We start from the raw sequence: 18542 nt of genomic DNA on the forward strand, positions 1-18542 counted from the left end.
TAAAGACGATGTTTACGAGAAGGATTTTTTGCGACTCCAAAGTTAAGACCCAAAATTTAGATCAAAATGTTTTACCATTTCAGTGTCATTTCCAACGTTACCGACACTGCCTAAAATAAAGTTACAACAGTATATATAGTACATTCTCTTTATTAGTTCCCCGTGTATACACATTTTATATCTTGTAATAATTGGTAAAATCGATCACCTCTGGTCGTTTTTACACATCGGTTCGACACGATGCTTTACGCGCCCGCGAGCGGGCGCGCGCCCCCCGCGCCGGTCTAGCCCCAACCAATACTAATACCCGGGACAAGTTGCAAAGTGGAATGCGTTGTGTCGGTGTAAGTCAACAGAAATATTGTTAAGAGGGGGGAACAAGGTAAAGTGATTAAAGAAAATCTATAAAGTGTATCCTTTTATGCACAATTACCTCTGTATATTTTGCTGAATGCAAAGAGAAAACGTGGAGAGCTTGGGTGTAACGTAGTCACATTTCAAGTGTCAGTCCTTTGCTATAATCTCATCCTACGCTGTGTCGGTAATGCAGAAAGTGACATTACAGTAGTAAAACCTTATTCGTAAAATTTGAGGTCTAACTTTTCAAGTCGCCAAAATCTTTCTCGCAAATATTACTTTTGAGTAAAAGAAACCTATTTTCTGAATTTCAGTCGAATCGAAAGATGGAAGTTTTCAAAATTGCAGGGAGTGACACTAAAATGGTAATATACATTTTTCGTAAAATTTGGATCTTAACTTTCGAGTCGCAGAAAACGCTTCTCGCAAACATTGTTTTTAGATAAAATGAAGTTATTTGCAGAATTTCAGTCGAATTGGGTTTGACCGGTTTTCGGAAGTACAGCCCAATTCCACATGCCTGCCTATATAAGTAATAAGACGCGAACATGTCGACTATACGGTAAGAGAACGAATGGGAAATTCCAATCGAGAAGTTTGTTCACTCACGCCACGAACAAACCATGTCAAGTGCCAGAGAGATGAGCATGAATAGGGGAGGGGTAAAGACAATATTCGAGAGGCTGCGGAGAAGGAGATACGCGAATTCCGGTTCTAAAACTGGAGGCAGATGTTAGGTGCGTGGAAGGGACTTACGGTATATAAAAGTGTTTCGCTGCGAAACGTTGGAATATGTATTTTCTTCCTTACGGGTCTGTCAATTCCGACGAGGTTAGTACCGGTATTTACCGCGCAATTGTCCTTCGTTCTCCTTACCTATCTCACAATCAGTTTCACGTCGCTTCTTAGATGAAGTTGCAGTACTTTCTGATATCGAGCTTGCTGCTGTTGCTGATGGAACAAATACACGCGGCACCCCGGATTCCGTACGAAAGCGACTCCTCCTCGTTGGCTAGCAGGCGTAACGATGGAGGCGAAGAGCAGCGAGTCGTTCGCGAGAAGCGGTCTCCTCTAGGTAAACTTGCTTTGCTCGGAGGAGCCGCTGTCGTAGGGAAAAAAGCACTTTTGCTCGGCGGTGCTGCCCTTGGAGCTAAAGCTCTGGTTGGAGCGGGAATCCTCGGAGCTGGTTTGCACAAGACTAAATAGTGAGTGTGCGGGACCGTTACAAAAGGACAAGCATTTAATTATTTAGATTTCACGTTGCTTTTATCAGTTATCATTTTCATCATTCAAATTCTACATATATATATATACATACGTTGATTCCTGCGATTGGACATGTTTCAGCTACGGTGCCAGTTACGGAGGTACATACGCAAATAATAATCATTACGAGTACGTATGCGTTCGTTTCGATGAGTCATTAATACGATTATAGGTACAGCAAAACAATACTCTAACAAGAATTTCTGTTTTTGCGCAGATGGGATCGATGAACGCTGGAAAGGACACAGTAGAACCTGCAGGTCATTCTCGCATCGCGAGATATTTTTTTAAGTTTCATTTAAAATTACTCTTACACATTGTACGTAGCTTTAAGCATAAACGTCTGCATACTTCTAAACACATGTATCGTATATACCCGAGGCTGCTTTTCCGTGCCCGTGTCGGTGTGGCGCTTGAACCGAAAATTTAAACAGCGTTATCGCATCCTTGTTCCGATCGTCGCGTCGAAACACGCGTTCCACTCGTATGCGTCTCAATTGTTTGGAGAACAGTGAAAGTGAAACAAGACGTCGTCACTTTCTACGCGTTAGGCTTTAATACACATACATTGCGAGCCTATAGAACCTTTTATTCCGTCGTTTAGCCACGACATCCGACCACGTTTCCATTTCGATCGAGACCCGCGCATTGTGAATTTCACCCGCGGTGTGTGATGGTGGCAATCAATTTGGACGGCGGTCGGCCCCCTAAAAATTCCGATCGAAAACTCGGGTACGGTAGTCGGCGTTGAGTAACCCGTTCGTTAAAAGGTGAGACACGTGGTGGAAAAATGTTGCGAGACAGAATTCCCGTTGATCCGAATACGCAACAATTCGAAACGATGCACGAGTGTACTTGCATACGAAATCACAATGACCACTCGGTAAATGACGGGTGCTGAATGGGGAATGGAAAAGGCTTTCCGTTTCCGTCAGCAACACCTCTTTCCTTTCTTCTCTCCCTCAGTTTTCGAATCGTTGCCTCTCGCCTTACTGCAACTTGCTCTCGACGCGTGGCCTTTTTCATTCATCCCTCCGGGGACGATCCGCTGGGTGACGATCAAAGAAAACGATTCGTTACGATTCCACGTTCGTTCGGCGAACCTGAGGTGCGTTACGTTACGTTACGGGGGCCGAGCGTAACGCATTCGGTACCCGGACCATCGATCTCGTTTTCGACGATTTCACAGCGATCCCATCTTCATTCTTGGCACGAATCAATTTGACGAGACGCGTTCCGTTTCGTCATCGATCGATTTCATTTTCGCCGCAGACACCGCAATACGATATACATTCGGTTAGAGCTTAGAGATCAATTTGAATAGCGTGCTCACTTTGCTACTTAATTTCAGTAGCCAGTAAGTGCGCCCGCTTCGACTTATCTCCGATTGTCCTAGTAGGGGAGAGTAGGGTAAAATGGGACGCTTAACTTCGGAGGCTGATAACATAAAATCGGAAGGAAGAAAAGACGCGGGACTTGAACAGGAGGCTTAAGTGGACCTTAGACTATAAGAACATCAGAGACTGTGTTATGAAAAATATTTGGCAACAAAGGAAAATGAGATTTACCGGAGGCATTGAAATCTTCGCCTCGCTCAAGTGGTGGGGTAAAGGGGGACACCCACTTGAACACCATGTAAACGTACAAAATCTGTATATTTATGAATTAAAAAGTATTCATGTATGTAAAAAAAACTGTAAAGGTATGTTTGAGGTACAACCGTTACAGATAAAATATAACAAAAATTTATATTATACACGTAAGAAAAAATATTTTATCAGATAAGATAAAAATCACTGAAAATATTCAAATATACATGGATTTTTACATGGATAATTAATCTAAATTTTTTTTTGTATATTTTTTTATTATTTCCTTTTTAGTGTCTAAGTTTTGATTCGTGGTTATATGCTGATTTCCAAAATACAACACAGTATCGAGACTTCGATACCGGAAATATTTTTCAACAGTGTTAATCGAAAAGTAACGTGTGCACGGGTCAATGGTCTGTCACGAAATGCTGTGAGAACCGTTTAGTCCCATGTCACGTGATGCCAACTCATTAGCAGCTCTTATCTAACAATAAGAGAAACATTGATGTTCTTCGCTTTACCCTACTCTCCCCTACTTAAAGACTGTATTATACCTACCATCCATAAGTAGCTTAAGAGGTACATTTTTCTTGGAAATGACGAGCTGAATCGATTGGTACATTAAAAAATGTACGATCCACGTCCTTCATATGTTCCCCACCGACTCACCCACAACTAAGCTCCGCAACATCAAATTATCCTCTCCCCGAAATCCTACAACTTTTTCCCGAAATTGAATCTTTCCGTACAATCAATGGAAGATAATCCAACCCAGACTGCCCGTATACAGCACCTACTGTACCGTAAGCAGGAACGTGGAATACGTCGCCGATGTCCGAATCTTCCGACGCGCCGCAACGGAATGGTGTCGATCGCGTGATTTGCAATAAACGGTTGATCGGTAAAGATTCAACGTTCGTACGGCGATATGAACGCGAACACGATCGATGAGGCAGGTGGTGGGGGGAATTTAGCGTTTGGAAGGCAGGCGACACTGTATAAAATCAATGGGGGCTGTCGAAAAGGTGGCACACGAGCCAACGTTCTCCGTCTGTTCGAGATTATCCTAAGACGCGTCGAACCCGGCACCAAGGTAAGGCAGGCAGTTACTATTAGCGCAGTGGGTAGCGGGAGTACATACAGTCGATAAATTCGCAAGCGGACAGCAAACATCAATAGTACACACATATATGTAACACATTTGTGCGTTTCCCTTTCTTCCGGCAGATGCATCCGACCAGCTTCGTAATTCTTGTCGGTCTATGTTGCTGCTTTGCACCGCATGTCACGGCCGAGGATGCCCTGTCGTCGTCGTCGGCTAATGAGAATTCTTGGACGGACCTCGAGCATACTGTCGTTCAAGCGGGAAACGAAGGAAGCGCGGGGTCACCGTTGAACAGGCAAAAACGAACGCTTCTGCTCAAGAAGAAACTTATCGGCGCAGGGCTCCTTGGTTTCGGTTTAGGCGCTGTGAAAGGGTTTAAGGCTGGTTTTTATACCGCCCCGCAAGTTCATCACGTTTATCTGTCACCTCCTAAATCGTCCGTGAAATACGTCGAGTACGTCGAGAAGCCCGTGTACGTCGAAAGGATAATCGAAAGGCCAGCGTCGGTCTTTAAGCCGGCACACGTCGAATACAGCGATCCCTCTCCGTACGGGTGAGTGCTGCTGGGTTACATACATTTTATCTTTCCATTTTACTTTCGTCTCGTACGTACGTAAAGGAAACATTCTAACTTTACCGTGTTGTCTGCAGTGCCTGGTAACAGCAACAACGTACATTGCGGGCCAATCACCCACGTGCAATTTACTAGGATGTGCGGGCAACGAACGAGTTCCGACGGGTTGCGAGGCGGTCGGCACGCCGTACAGGCATGTATGACGTCACTTGGCTTGGATTGGCTTAGCGTTGGTATGACGTCACGGCGTCACCAATCAAATATAACCGTTCCCCTTCTCCTACACCGTACGACCGAAAGGAAGATACGTACGACGTCATATGGGCCAGCACACCGCCATTTATCCAGCACGCCTGCCAACCCTGAGTACCGTATAGCATGTAACTCAATCGTCCATACGAAAAGAATAAACAGTGTACGAAGGTGATGCACAAATATTCATGTTTCTCCTCAAGTTCGTCTTTTTTCTTTATCACCACCTACACATGCGCGGATACGTTTAATATTTCATTACACGATAGAATAAAACAGTATATTGTCGTACATTCTACTCGGGATAAGTCTAAATTGACGCGAACAGACGATTTTATTGCCAAAACATCGTGGTTGAAAACAACTGAAGATACTTAACGTCATATCCAGAAGGTAAAAGTCTTCGTTTCCCTTGTCAGTCGATAAAATTTTTCTCCTTAGGGTTTATTGCGTCGCGTCGTCGGCGCTTACCATCCTTTCAATATACACGCATACGTACATACATACATATTACTCTACATCAGTCCTGTATCATTGCGGAAAAGAAATCGCGGAGACGTGGCTCTCGTTCGTGTTTAGACATTCCAGGAGCGTGGGATCTTAAGGGGGGAGGCCTGCTTAGAATTTTTCGAAATTTATATTTCCTTCGAGTAGAACAGCTTGAAAATAATTCCCTGAAAGTGTCAAGTTAATACGAACAAAATTGACAAAGTTATACGCGCGTAAGTAGGTATAGGTGTTCCTCGGTTTAGCGCTCGGACCCAAAACTTTACACGTGTTTTCCTCAAAGTCATGTTTTCAGAGTCGGCGACACACATAACTAAAAAATTAATGAACCGATTTACTCGAGGCTTTGCAGGCTTATGTCGGGGTTTAAAATCTGAGCGCTATCGGGATCTTTTCTATTTTTTTGGCACAGATTATTTTTTACACTCGACGAACGAGCGATGTTTTGCCAAATATCGATGCTTCAACATTTCGCAGCCGCAATTTTGTCTGGAAATAATTTTTCCAAAACCGATAGCACCTAGATGATTTCATATATTATCTAAAAAAATTCGAATTCTCAATTTTTCACCGCAAAGCGCCTAAACGAAAGGACTTTTTACCACAAAAAATATTGAAATATCCGTAAGATGTACTCTTTCCAACAAACTAGTAATCTTTAATAATGAAAGTTTATCGGTTCTTCTAGAAAAAATTCCCAAAGAAGCATGTTGTTTTGACCGTTCTAGGTAGGCCTGCCCCCTTAACTGAGGTAATAGGTAGTACTTGCGTACAATCCGTCACCGATCGCGCGATTATTTTCTTATCACTTATACATATGCCCCGCAACGCGGTCATCGGTTTTATCACTTGACAATTTACAATGGTAAATCCAACTATCGGGTAGAATTCCTAACAACGGCTTAGGATATTGTATGCCACATAAGAAACACCATCCCTCGTAGGGATCGTGAAAAGACAAATTCCGCACTGGGCACGATCGACGGCAACGCTTGAACGGATCGGATCATCTACTACCCATTCTACATAGGTAAGTGTAGGTACATTAATTGGGCATTCCCGCGCGCTCTTGCCAATTTGCTACGTCGATGGTCGTCCGTAGCTCGCTTAAAACTATATAGCTTCCCGGCTAGAATGATCTGGGTACCGGCCAACACCAACAAACAAGTAAACAACATATTTATACATTAAACATACATCGTCATTTCTCCGTTGACTGAATGCGTGTACATTACGCGCGTAGGTAGTACCTACTACACGCATGGACGTAATATCTTTGGCGCGATAAATGCTATTCGATTTCTTAACTTACTTATTGTTAATCTCGAAATTTCAGATCCGAGAGAATCGCACGATCGGCCTGCACGATAATAATTGTTCCGAATGAAAGGGATCAAGAAATACGGAGGAAAAGTACACGTTAACGTTTCGTTTCTGTGCGTTAACATATTCCCGAGTTAGTGTTGACGATTCGGAAGCGACGATGAAGCACAGTTCTGTGTCCTTCAATTGAGTAATCAATGTATGTGCTCGTGATGAAAGTTTTGTTACTGTATCATTGAGAGAGAGGACTTCAATTGTTTACCCTAAAGTACTGCTATTTTAATGTTCACAGCTGTATGTATGTACATATGTACAATGCACACGCCTGCGATTGGAAGGGACACGGGACATCCAGTTTTCCTTTGTAAAACGAGAAACGAAGAATAAATGTGCGTGCGTGAACGTTTGTACGTAATAGAGATTGTCATCCGCGATAAAATGGGAATCAATTTTTCTTTGTGCTTCGCGATTCTTTGCGTACCTCTATACCTATGTACCTACCACATAAGTACAATCCGGAAGTACCTATGTAAGTGTACAGGTCGGATACATCCACTGCAGATCCACGGCATGTACATTAGGGTGGACCTTAGCTACTTTCGACGAAAATTATTTTGTGAGATATTTTGGTCCTACCCGCCACCACCGAATTGTGACACTTGCGGGGGAAATGATCTGGAAAATATTTCAGGCCGATTGGACCAGGGGAAAACGCAGCGAATCGACTTTGAAAATTTTGAATCTTTTAAAACTTGACATAAATATATATTATGATATATCTTTGAATTTGTATTTTTTTTTGCTGTTTAAGAATACATACACAGCATATACGGTTGTTAACAAAAAAAAACATCCGCGACCTTGAAAACTCGAATGAGTGACCTTGAAATAAAATAATTTTTCATACCGTTACATTCGCCTCTTTATATACTACAACTTTTTTCTAAAGAGCTTCTTTCATATATCCATAAACGAAGGAGATATTAAATATTTCCACAGGGGTTGAAACGGTTCCGAAAGTAACTGTTTCAAACTGTTATATATCGGTTCTGCAGAATCGTAACCGAAGTCGATGTAGTCAGAATTTTAGGATATCGGTTCTTCATAACTGTTTCAATCAGAACCGATGTATAACACTTTGAAACAGATTTTTTCCAGATCATTTTCCCAACAAGTGTCACGATTCCGAGGGGTGAGGCCAAAAGAATCTGATGATTGAAAAATAAGGTCCACCCTCCTAATACGCATATGTATGCAAGTAGTTCCAACATTATTTTCACATTGATCCAACGATCTCTCTGTCCCGTAACGTTAACGCGTGTTTCCGATCGATGGGAATCGAATGTGATTCTAGATCAGGCTACCTGTTTGTACGATAATCTTTACGAATCATTGACCCGAAGCGATTGTCTTATTCGTGTAAAATTTGAACCGAGGCTACTCGTCGCTCGTCGTCGTCCGGAGAACATTCTCAATGAAGCGTCAGGGATTCAACGGAGAGCGAGACCGATGCCGCTTGCCTGTAATGCTGGAAGAGTCGAGCCGGAGTCGAGGGGACTTCCTCGATACGTTCCAGATCGTTCGCTGCCCCCGCGCTGTTTTGTTTATAAAGTCTAGGCGTGGCTTTCAGATTTTGTTGTTGCTGCTGGCGGTTCTGCGGCTCGATAAAGCTAACGCAAGCGGTGTCGTCCGGACGGTCCAAGCTAAATTGTCTTTTTAAGAAACGGCAACCCGTAGTTCTTCCTACAATGGAAAGGAACGAAAGAGAAATAATAGCCGGCGCGTGTACATATATTTACATATAGTTAGAGACAGAGAGAGAGGTAAGCATAGAAACTTGCCGTGGTGCTCGTTTGGAGAAAGACACCTGTAATGATTGTACGGCGTGCTTAAATCATTCTCATCGATGTGGCCAGGTATTAGTCGATGTCTCGCCGGGCCGGGTCTATAAGGGAGCGGAACCGAGCTTGGAATCGACGTAAGAGAGCTCGTGGACGCGCCGAGGGCTGTTGGGTCGCCGCTAAACATCGTGGACGCCCCGAGGGCCGGTTGGGTGTCATCACCAACGGTGCTTCTCGTTACGCTAGCCGGATGGACGCGATCGTTTTCTCTTCCGTCGCTTGCCTCTTTCGGCGGCACAGATTTCGGGATGTCCGCCGCCGACGAGTTCGGGGAACAGCTCGGATCGAGGATTTTCTCATCGCGCGCGGCGTCCTCATCAACCTCAGCATCGCGGCCTCTGTCGTCGTCGTCGTCCTTCTCCTCCTCTTGTTCTCTGCCCGCTCCTGTCCGATCGCGCGAACAACGCATATTCGAAGAGAGGTCATCCGATATTACGGCGCTTTCCGTGCTCGTTAAATTCTCCGGTATAACCTGGTTCTCGTTCAGCCTTCGGTGTTGATTCGAGTGCGTGAAAATCGAAAACGGTTATAGACTACCGGACCCCAAGCGCGTCTATGGCGGAGGAAAGATCACTCGCGTCCGTGCGCACGCGATCCTTCCAATTCAAAGCATATCAATTTATTATCGCATTTGCCGACATCTATTCGGTCCACTTACCCGTGGTTTTCCCTGAAGATGGCGGCAGTATGGCAACAGATAAAAGCATTAAAAATCTGAAAAGCAAATAGCTCGAGTGAAGATCTACCGGATCAGTATATATATATACATACACACACGCGCGCACGCACACACGTGTAAGTATGTATATATATATGGATTATGCAGATGCAGCGACTTGGTCGTAGTTTCGTTGTTCTTTTCGCTTTCGCTTTCAATTATAATCATTGAAAGTTGGGAAGAAATGGGAGAAGTTTGCAAGATGAAAGAGGGCTACAGAACGAACGAAAGTATAAGTAAAGGCTCACCCGAGAGGAGGCGGTGTTGGCAGATCCTTATCGAAACCTTGTTTCCCTAGTAACCAGTAAGTAGGCATTTTTCCTTTGCCTTTAATTTCGGTCCGTCCGCGGTATTCGATTCGGTAACCACCAACCTGTGTCAGTCGATCTCTCGTCGCTTGACTCAAATGTATGCGCCACGGAGCGCCGGTCGACTCCATTCTCGATGCGGTATTGACAGTATCGCCGAACAGACAGTACCGCGGCATCGTTAAGCCAACAACGCCGGCGCAACACGGACCTAACGCGAACATACATATGTGTTGAAGTAGCGCATATAATAACGCGTTAAAGCTGCGGCTCGAGAGCGATACTTAACCGGTATGAAGGCCGATTCGAAGTCTGAGCTGAGTCTTCGGCAGGTGTCTCAGTTTGAACTTTCCGCTCTGGTGCAGTAAATCGAGAGCCATCATAGCTATCTGAGAGGCATGATCGGGTATTCTTACCGGGCAACCACCCACGACCATATAGGCATCCCCGATGGTCTCTACCTACAACATTAAACACCATCGTTAACTCAAGACACCGACCAACATCGCGCATATCTGTCTGATCACCTTATATACGGTGTAAGCGTTTATCGTTGCATCGAAGCAGGTGTACAGATCGTTTAAGAGATCGACCACTTGGAACGGAGTCGAATGCGCGGAAATGGACGTGAAGCCGACGATGTCTGAAAAATATATAGTCACTTCGCGAAATTCTTCAGGATCGACGGGCATTCCCAACTTCAATTTTTCGGCAACCATGCTAAAAAGTTTGGAATCGATGGAACGTTAGCCTGCGAACTCTTTGCATTTACTAACAATAAGTTGGGCGCCTACCTTGGTAACATTCGGTTTAATAATTGTTCCGTCTTCTTCTTCTCCATGTCCAATTGTTCCGTACGCTCGCGTATCAATTCTTCCAGATTATTCGAGTATTTCTCTAGCATTTGAAACATCGTATCGACGAAATTAACCTTCCTGAGGGTGTGAAATTAAATTAACGCGCAGCTTGTACGTTCCGCCACCAACGTATGTACCTACTTCATACGTAGGTACCCCTGCACTGCACATACACGCGCAAGTACGTATAGACCGTACTTGGATGCGTGTGTGTACTAAGGTGGCTCTTATTTTCGACAGACAATTTTTCTCCGTGGCAAGAATAGTTCCAAATAATAAAAAAAAAATATTTGGGTAAAGTTTGAGCCTCAAACTTTACGCAGATATTTTTTTTTTTATTATTAAGAGCCACCCTACTTAGTGTGTACAGTAGAGGGGTAACGCCAACATGGTTAGACATACCTGCCGTGGTTGAGTTTCTTGAAAAGATCGTGAACGTCATCAAAGTGGGGCCTCATATCGGCGGCTTCCGCCCAACATTGTCGCATGATGTTTATCGCCTCCGGTGGCGCGGCGCCCTTACTCACGGATGGTCGGATCAACGGCGGTGGCCTCATCACTTTTTCGATGATGTCTGTGTGGGACAAGATATACGAGGGTACGGTATAGTTTTACGCTCGAATATTGCCAACGAAAAGACTGTTTTCGGGCGGTACATAGGGGTATCGGACCAGTGAGAACAACACGTTACCCTCCGGAGACAAGGCAAGCATGCAAAACGGTTCTCCACGAACTACCACTTCCTGCATGATAATGCCGAAACTGTAAACATCCCCCGCTTGCGATCCTCTCTTTCGGAGATTCGGATGCCTCAACAACTCGGGTGCCGACCACAGGAGATCTGTGTGTAACGGGGGGTAATATGTAAGAGCAAAGGGATGGATGTGCCTTTACCCTATCTACGTATGTACCTGTTAACGAGACCAACTGTCTTTTTTTTCATACCTCGAGCCGTCTTGGTTGGAGGCACGATGTTTTGAGCCTCGTAAAAAGCAGGTAACCCGTAATCGGTCACTTTCAGGACCCAACGAGCGTCGATGACGCAGTTTCTCGAAGTGAGATACCCGTGTACCCGTATCGGTGTGCCATGAAAATACCTCATACCCTTTGCGTTGCAAGTATCGTGAAAGAATATAAAAAACGAATCTGATGAGCGAGGCCAGAACCAACTGGCTGAGAAGCAACGAATTCATTTCGAGCATCTCGCTTACCCGCACAAGATCGGTAAGCAGGGACAATCTGAAAGACCAGTCAAGCTTGATCTCATCTTGCATCAATACGTCTTCCAACGATCCTCTGGAGCAGTACTCGTAAACTAGGCAAGGTCTCGTCGGTTCGTTTAAACATCCTATCAAGGGATTCAGATTTTCGTGACGCAGCCCATGGATCTGTGCCGGGTCGGAGAAGCGTCGAAAGTTTTAGGTAGGTACACCTCTACTTGGAAAACAACGAGGAAAGCTCGGAGCTCGCTTCGCGCCACTTACCATGACCAGCACGTCCATAGACTTGCTTCTCAGCTCGAACGTACCCAGTGTCGGTAATTCCTTTAGCTGCACCAAGTCACCCTGACGAGCATAGAGAGTAGGCAGTGTACGTAGTTGTAAGTAGTAGTCCTCCGCGTAACCATACGTACGTATAACTTTTCCCACTCTTACGTTCCATACTCACGTTATATCTAGCCCGCGGGTCTTTAAAGAAATTATGACGCGCTAGGTTCCCTGTGCTCGCTCGTAGATACGGTCTCAAGGAGGACACACTTCCCAGTTGAAGTAGATCCGGTTTCTCCACTTCGGGACCTCCGAACTCTTGCAGTTGCTGTAGCCAACAACAGAGCATCGTCTCGATACCCTCGTCCACCTACGGACCGTCGTCGCGTCGCGTCGTCAGACCTCGTGTTTTCGTCTGGCGCGCTACACATCGGACCTGCGCACCGCATCGCATCGCATCGTATCGCGGTCCGATCGCAAACGTTCAACTTACCCTCCTGGAATCTATTCGAGGCACTTGAGGAAATACGAAATCCGTCGTGGTTAATATGATCTTGTACGGACCCTTTGACATTCTCTTCTTAAGCAGCTTTTTCCTACAGTTTGACGAGCATTAAGTGTACCATGTATAGACATATACACGGGGGAGGAGAGAATATCCGCGAATGCAAAGTGGACTTGTGTGTGTGTTACCTGATCAAGATGGCAAGCAATATCGCGAATATGGTCAATAGCAGAGATCCCAGGACGATAGACACGATATGCGCAGTGCGAAATGCTGATTCGTCGTCGTCGGTAGGGTTCTCTGAAAGGAATAACGAATTGAAATACATTCGCTAATCGCAGGGGAACCAAACCCGTATATTTCTCGTTCGCCCATACCCGCGCAATCGACGTCGACATCAGCATCGACGTCCACATCAGCGTCAACGTTCGCGTTGCACTTGTACAAGTCAGCGTCCTTTGCCTTGTTGAACGCTACGGCGTTCACGGATAGTTTCCGTGTATGCAGCGTCCCTCGCCGTTCCACGGTGATCATGATTGGCTTCCAAACATCGACACGCCAGTCCAATAAAACATACGTGTACATCTTGTTGTTATAAACGTTTATGCTGGAATTGTCGTACGTCAAGATGTTGAGGGTCTCGTTCAGACGATCAAACAATGTCGGCGTCGCGTATCGTTCCGTACCCTCGTATATCTTCTCCGCGTCGTATCTACGAAAGAGTAGACGACGCAAAGAGTAATAACATCACCGCTGCTTCCACCTTGGTGGTCATTGCAAACGAACGTTACCTGCCATCGAGGGGCGTTACGACCAACAGTTTCTCCAGGATAGCGGGGCTTATACTTTTCGGCGGGAAAAGTGGTTTCTCGTCTCCGGACTGTTGCGCTTCTTCTCTTGTATCTACCCGCTCGATCCCCCCGGACATATCGTCGCCGGAACGAGCTTGGCGGGATACGTTCGAGGCAGAGTAATTATTCAGAGACGTTGAGTCCAGGAGCGAAACGGGCGCCGTCCGAGCGGAACGAGGTAGAAACAGGTCATCGTCTTCCGTGTGAATGACGACGATCATCGAGTTGTCCAGCTCGTCAAGGACTCGATACGTTAGCTCGCTGTCGGTTGCGGGTAGACACAGCACGGTAACTGCGGCAGACGGCAGCCCAGCAACGGTGCGTATAACGAATAGGTTTAGCGTCAAGTTGTACCTACAAGAGGAGTCGTCTCGGCTGGACTCACCTCTGCGGGAAACGTTGTACATCGGCCGAAGGATTTTCCGAATCTCTTCGACGGGAGCACGATACGGCAGTATCGCGCGATACCGCACTGCAACTCCGGTGGCCCGGAAAGCGTTCAACAGCGCTCCGTTGAGGCTCAACCATGGCTCGCGATCTGTAATGATCGGATCAAGTTACGAGCGAGTTTTGCGGGCGCGCGTTACGCGTCGTAGGTCGTGATCAAGGCGGAGGCTTTACCCGTTCCTATCACAGACACGCTCTTCCACTGTAAGCGCGTCAACATCTCTGCCAGAGCCTTCGCTATGGTCGGCAACGATGGCGACAGCCTGACGATCGACGAAAACTCGCTTTCCTCTGGATCTTTCTGAAACGCGAAACGCCAGTTAGGACCGTCGCGGTATTTAAACACGTACCTGTGCAAAGCTTGTAGTAAGTGGTAAAAGTCTCGCATCGCACACCAAGGGGCATGTCCACGTAAATAGCGGTACATTCCAGAGATGCACGAGTTTCGCCGTAACGTCGCACATGGGGGAATCTAGAGCAGCCACGAGAGCTTTCGTTGTTCTTTGGCCGAGTACGCGCAGCAAAGCATCGAGACCCCGGGTCTTTGTTTCGCACGACACTGAAATCAAGAACGGTAAAAGAAAAACAACAACAGCAACAACAAGAAGAAGACGGTAGGGTAGGGTGGGGCTGAAAGACCCGCTTTTCATATAAATCTAGAGATATACGGTGTTATTTTGCATAAACTACAACTGTTATGCTTCGCTTTTACAAAGTTGTCGGTTAATAGCGTTAGTTTCTCTCGAGTTATACCACAAAATGTGTGTCAATTCAAAATGCCCGGGGCAAAAGGTCCCTAATATTTTCTGACCAGCTTCTCGAGTAACATAAATCAAAATAAGTAAATACTCTTTTGAAATCAACAAACATTTAATAAACCAATTTTTTTTGGTATGCAATATTGAAAGGAATTACTACGGCAACTTTTTTTTAAACAAAATAATGCAAATACAGGACACAGATTCAGCTTGAACAAACAATCGCACAATGATCTTGGCTCGACGTAAAGATATACCTAAGCTCCTCTTTTAAGCACGTTGGCCTTATTTCTTAAATTCAAATTAACAGGAAATAAGATGTATATAATTTATGACTTTACTAACTGGTTTGCTTCAACAGAGACAACCACTCTTTTTAGTATTTTAACGTGATTTCTTTAACAAAAAATAAAAATACAAGTAAGGGATTTTTTGCCCCAATGGTGCCTCTATAGCTTCGCCGATATATGTATAGGTTCGAAAACATTATCATTAAAAAATAAACAACGACACGTACACATTACTAAAGGAACATACAATCTTAACGTATTCACCTTATACGCTGTTAAACTGTAGTTTACTTCGAATAACACAACCAAAACGACGTACATTTTCGCTCCTTGATGTATGTACCTACGTAACGACAAAGGCGCCATATGACACGCACGAAAGCCCAAAAACGACTGGCGACTCTGCGGTCCTCCCCGTTACCCTTGCCGTCAACATAGTTACGCTGCAACGTTCAATCGATTGTTTACGAATGGAGATTTTGCATTCGGGACTCTTTACCCGCCGGACTTTTAGCCCCACTCTACCCTAGGCGCGCAAGTCACGGCAATACTCACAAGACACGGGTATTACGGTGATCCGCGCGTCATAATTAGATCGATCGAAGAAATCTTGAATATCCGTGACGTTCGGTTCAGCGTCGCACCTCTCTCGAAGGAAAACTATTACTTCTGTTTCTGGTGGTTGTGCCGGTGGCGGCGGAACGAAGTCGTTTTCGGTTACGTTGGACGGGTAGGCTACCGCGCACGGAGCTCGTTCGGTATTAGATAAAAGTAAACATCCGGGCAGGATCACGATCGAGATCCACGACCAGAGCCGGCATAAAGAGTTCCCGGCCATGGGCCTCCTCCAACCCTACGCTCCACTCGCTCGCACCCTAGCACGCTCTTCCTCTCGTTTGCCTGCTCAGCCGCCAACCTATTGACCCGTATCTATTCGCCTCTCTGTTCGCTTTCGTCCAGGATCCTCGCTACATACATACCTACTTACTTAGGTACATACACGACAAAACAGCGTTGCATTCTCAAAGCACCGCGTCCAACGCAATCGAGCGGAGGGTAGGCAGCGTGTCGCGCGTCTCCAGAAAGCCGAAAAGTGCCGCTTGGATTTCGTTGGAACCGAGAGGCGCGAGATGCATACGCGCCTATACGTAGCACTTTATTTTTCGCGATCCAGGGGAGAGTTTATTTACGACGGAATGATTCTAACGCGCGCGGAAGTATGGGGCGATGCGATCGGACGGAGTGAGCGATAATAAATAGACCGTGCACGATCTTTTCGTACAAAAAGGTGTAGAACTTAATCACGGTAGACTAAACCTCTGTAAACATTTTCCACCACATTTAGTATTTAACTATCGGCGCTAAAAATATTTGCGGCTAGCGTTCCGTTCTTTTATGAAAGCTCCCCCTTCAGCGTTTTAATTCGCAGTCCGTCTGGAGAGCAATTGAAACGCAAAGAATCCGTGCGATTCATCCCGGGCGACGCGCAGCAATTTTTACTTTCGCGCCCGATGTAGCTGCGTGGTAGGTGTACGTGTAACGTAACTTTGTCCGATTTCTTAAGTCGCGAAATTATTCTACAAGTTTTATAAGACTTCGCGAGCCTCTTCGCGGTGTTGATTCTGAAAATTCGTACGAAATGGCCAGAAGTTGAGAATACTTGACGTGCATATGCCTAAACGTGTGTCAACCTTCTCCATTTACGCGCAGGAAAAGTTCGTGTCTCTTTCAGAAACCGGGGACAGCGGTATATTAATTATTATTTATAGACGCGGCGAGACAGGAGAGATTCTTATCGCTGGACACGCTGCCGCTCGCTCGAGATGCTCCGCGTCTTACCGGTTTTCCCTTCGCGAGGAAGAACGACAGTGTAAGCGTTCCTTCTTCTTTTGTTTGCGTATATACCAGAAGGGGATGAGCGATTTCGACGATATTTTAATAATACGCATATCGCGGATAACCGAGGACACAAGGTTGCGCGCGTGTGTGGTGTGTCACGGACGTCAATATTCGATGAGTTCGGACGAGAAACGAATAAAGCGCGCGTGCCGTGGCGGAGGTGAGAGACGATAAAGCGAAAATCGCAAGAGTTTATGGACGGGCCGAACGCCAAGGCGTCCGGTATCGAACTGAGTCGACTGCGCCCTTCTACACATGCTCGGGGTGACGTTATCGCGAGGGAGCAAACGTTTGTCCCGGGCCGGGGAGCAAAACGAGCCAGTACGCGGCCCGCGCCGTTTCCAGTATCACCCCCGCTTCGCGGACGTTTCGATCGTTTTTCCCGTTCCTCCTCTATACGTGTAACGCCCCCGTTGCTTCGGCGCTCTTTCGAGTTTCCCGCTTCTCGCTCACCTCTGCGCAGCGAACAGCTTTCTTTTTTTTTATCTAAGACGCGCCGCAATTAAACACGGGTACGGTGTTTCTTCTTTTCTTCTAATTTTTTCGTATCGTTGCTTTCTTTCCTTTTTACACATTTGCTGTTATGTATGAATCTCGGCAGGCTCGCAATCATACAAACAGCGAAAGAGGCACAATCGCGGCATTCCCGTCTATGATACGCTGTGTTCTGTGGCGCTGACTCGTGACGCCAAGTATCAGTAACTTGAAAAGTACCTACGAGCAGATGGTAGTGATGAGCGATGTTGGTTCCAACTTTCGATAATGCTTATCGATAAATATTAAATATATATATATATATATATTTCGTTTAATATCAATACATGAAATATATTATCATCGATCAAGTATCGGATAGACCTATCACCTTCTGGATGTCCGTGTCGCCACCCAAACTGTGTTACCGACCCATAATTTGAGGTCTGAATGTACGTGGCAACTGCTCGTGAACAGCGTCCACTCAGCAACTACTCCGAAATGTGTTGAGAGTTGACTTGTTTAGAGTGAGAGCTTGACATAGAGTCTGGGCTTTTGCTACGCTATGCTTTGGCTCGGTGACGACACGAACGCCATAGAAATACGTCGCCACCTATCGTTCGCGGTCCGCAATGAAATATTTCTGCAATTATCCCGGATGATACGATTGAATTTCATTCTCCTCGGATGTAATTCAATTATTTCAATTCTGCCCAACTTTTACAGCTACTCGCAAGATTTTCACTTTACTTCTATCAAGATTCGTCAATTCTGTTGAAATAATTAAATTACTCGAGATTTCTAACATACGAGAACTTTCAATAACAGACAATGTAATTTAGAAATGTTTACCTGGAAATTGTTAAGAGTAGCGAGAAAAATCTTCGTCTTTTTGGATTTTTGTTATTGTCTCCTTCGCGTTAAGGAGCTTCGATAAGCTAAGATATACACAGTAGTTTCTTGCTGTTAGAGGAAATTTCTTGCAACACTTTTTATTAAATATCCGATATATAATGTCCCGAGTGCATGAGGTCATTATTCACTCGTAGATGCATCGCGTATCTTCTATGC

At 45.4% G+C, this 18542-nt stretch overlaps 3 protein-coding genes across 10 annotated transcripts; 2 read left to right on the plus strand and 1 right to left on the minus strand.

Moving 5' to 3' along the window:
• The first annotated feature begins 862 nt into the window (after window positions 1-862).
• LOC143377988 (uncharacterized) lies at window positions 863-1981 on the plus strand. Its single transcript, XM_076829871.1, has 4 exons — window positions 863-1188; window positions 1267-1562; window positions 1705-1752; window positions 1841-1981. Exons 1-4 carry the CDS (start codon window positions 1150-1152, stop codon window positions 1851-1853), a joined length of 396 nt encoding a protein of 131 aa, XP_076685986.1. The 5' UTR covers window positions 863-1149; the 3' UTR covers window positions 1854-1981.
• A 1549-nt stretch (window positions 1982-3530) lies between these two features.
• On the plus strand, window positions 3531-5013 carry LOC143377503 (uncharacterized). Its single transcript, XM_076828786.1, has 3 exons — window positions 3531-4308; window positions 4443-4873; window positions 4972-5013. Exons 1-3 carry the CDS (start codon window positions 4144-4146, stop codon window positions 4979-4981), a joined length of 606 nt encoding a protein of 201 aa, XP_076684901.1. The 5' UTR covers window positions 3531-4143; the 3' UTR covers window positions 4982-5013.
• Window positions 5014-5318: 305 nt separating this feature from the next.
• On the minus strand, window positions 5319-17668 carry LOC143377501 (retinal guanylyl cyclase 2). Of its 8 annotated transcripts, none has more exons than XM_076828778.1 (22): window positions 16938-17664; window positions 15654-16066; window positions 14446-14609; window positions 14225-14351; window positions 13989-14141; window positions 13544-13895; window positions 13130-13464; window positions 12941-13052; window positions 12741-12843; window positions 12429-12617; window positions 12245-12325; window positions 11972-12148; window positions 11706-11865; window positions 11452-11601; window positions 11163-11334; window positions 10698-10838; window positions 10431-10623; window positions 10193-10364; window positions 9844-10114; window positions 9536-9547; window positions 8814-9365; window positions 5319-8715 (listed from the first exon to the last, which is right to left on the minus strand). In XM_076828778.1, the coding sequence occupies exons 2-22, from the start codon at window positions 15934-15936 to the stop codon at window positions 8448-8450; spliced, it is 4167 nt and encodes a 1388-aa protein (XP_076684893.1). In that variant the 5' UTR covers window positions 15937-16066; window positions 16938-17664; the 3' UTR covers window positions 5319-8447. The 8 variants fall into 8 exon arrangements, with proteins under 8 accessions (XP_076684893.1, XP_076684894.1, XP_076684895.1 ...); XM_076828779.1 differs by having other exon boundaries at window positions 15654-16078; XM_076828780.1 differs by having other exon boundaries at window positions 15654-16014; window positions 16087-17664.
• Between the last annotated feature and the right edge of the window lie 874 nt (window positions 17669-18542).

The sequence above is a fragment of the Andrena cerasifolii genome, chromosome 16 (assembly GCF_050908995.1).
Source record: "Andrena cerasifolii isolate SP2316 chromosome 16, iyAndCera1_principal, whole genome shotgun sequence".
Classification (NCBI taxonomy): domain Eukaryota; kingdom Metazoa; phylum Arthropoda; class Insecta; order Hymenoptera; family Andrenidae; genus Andrena; species Andrena cerasifolii.

Bases quoted from the DNA above. Each gene is read 5' to 3' on its own strand.
- LOC143377988 (XM_076829871.1), top strand. From the start codon at position 1,150: ATGTATTTTCTTCCTTACGGGTCTGTCAATTCCGACGAG. The intron at 1,189-1,266 runs GTTAGTACCGGT...GTCGCTTCTTAG, and splicing joins GGTCTGTCAATTCCGACGAG to ATGAAGTTGCAGTACTTTCT. The intron at 1,563-1,704 runs GTGAGTGTGCGG...GACATGTTTCAG, and splicing joins GGTTTGCACAAGACTAAATA to CTACGGTGCCAGTTACGGAG.
- LOC143377501 (XM_076828778.1), bottom strand. From the start codon at position 15,936: ATGGCCGGGAACTCTTTATGCCGGCTCTGGTCGTGGATCTCGATCGTG. The intron at 10,365-10,430 runs GTGATCAGACAG...TTAATGTTGTAG, and splicing joins ACGCTTACACCGTATATAAG to GTAGAGACCATCGGGGATGC. The intron at 10,115-10,192 runs GTTAAGTATCGC...TGTTCGCGTTAG, and splicing joins TCGAATCGGCCTTCATACCG to GTCCGTGTTGCGCCGGCGTT.
- LOC143377503 (XM_076828786.1), top strand. From the start codon at position 4,144: ATGAACGCGAACACGATCGATGAGGCAGGTGGTGGGGGGAATTTAGCG. The intron at 4,309-4,442 runs GTAAGGCAGGCA...TTCTTCCGGCAG, and splicing joins GCGTCGAACCCGGCACCAAG to ATGCATCCGACCAGCTTCGT.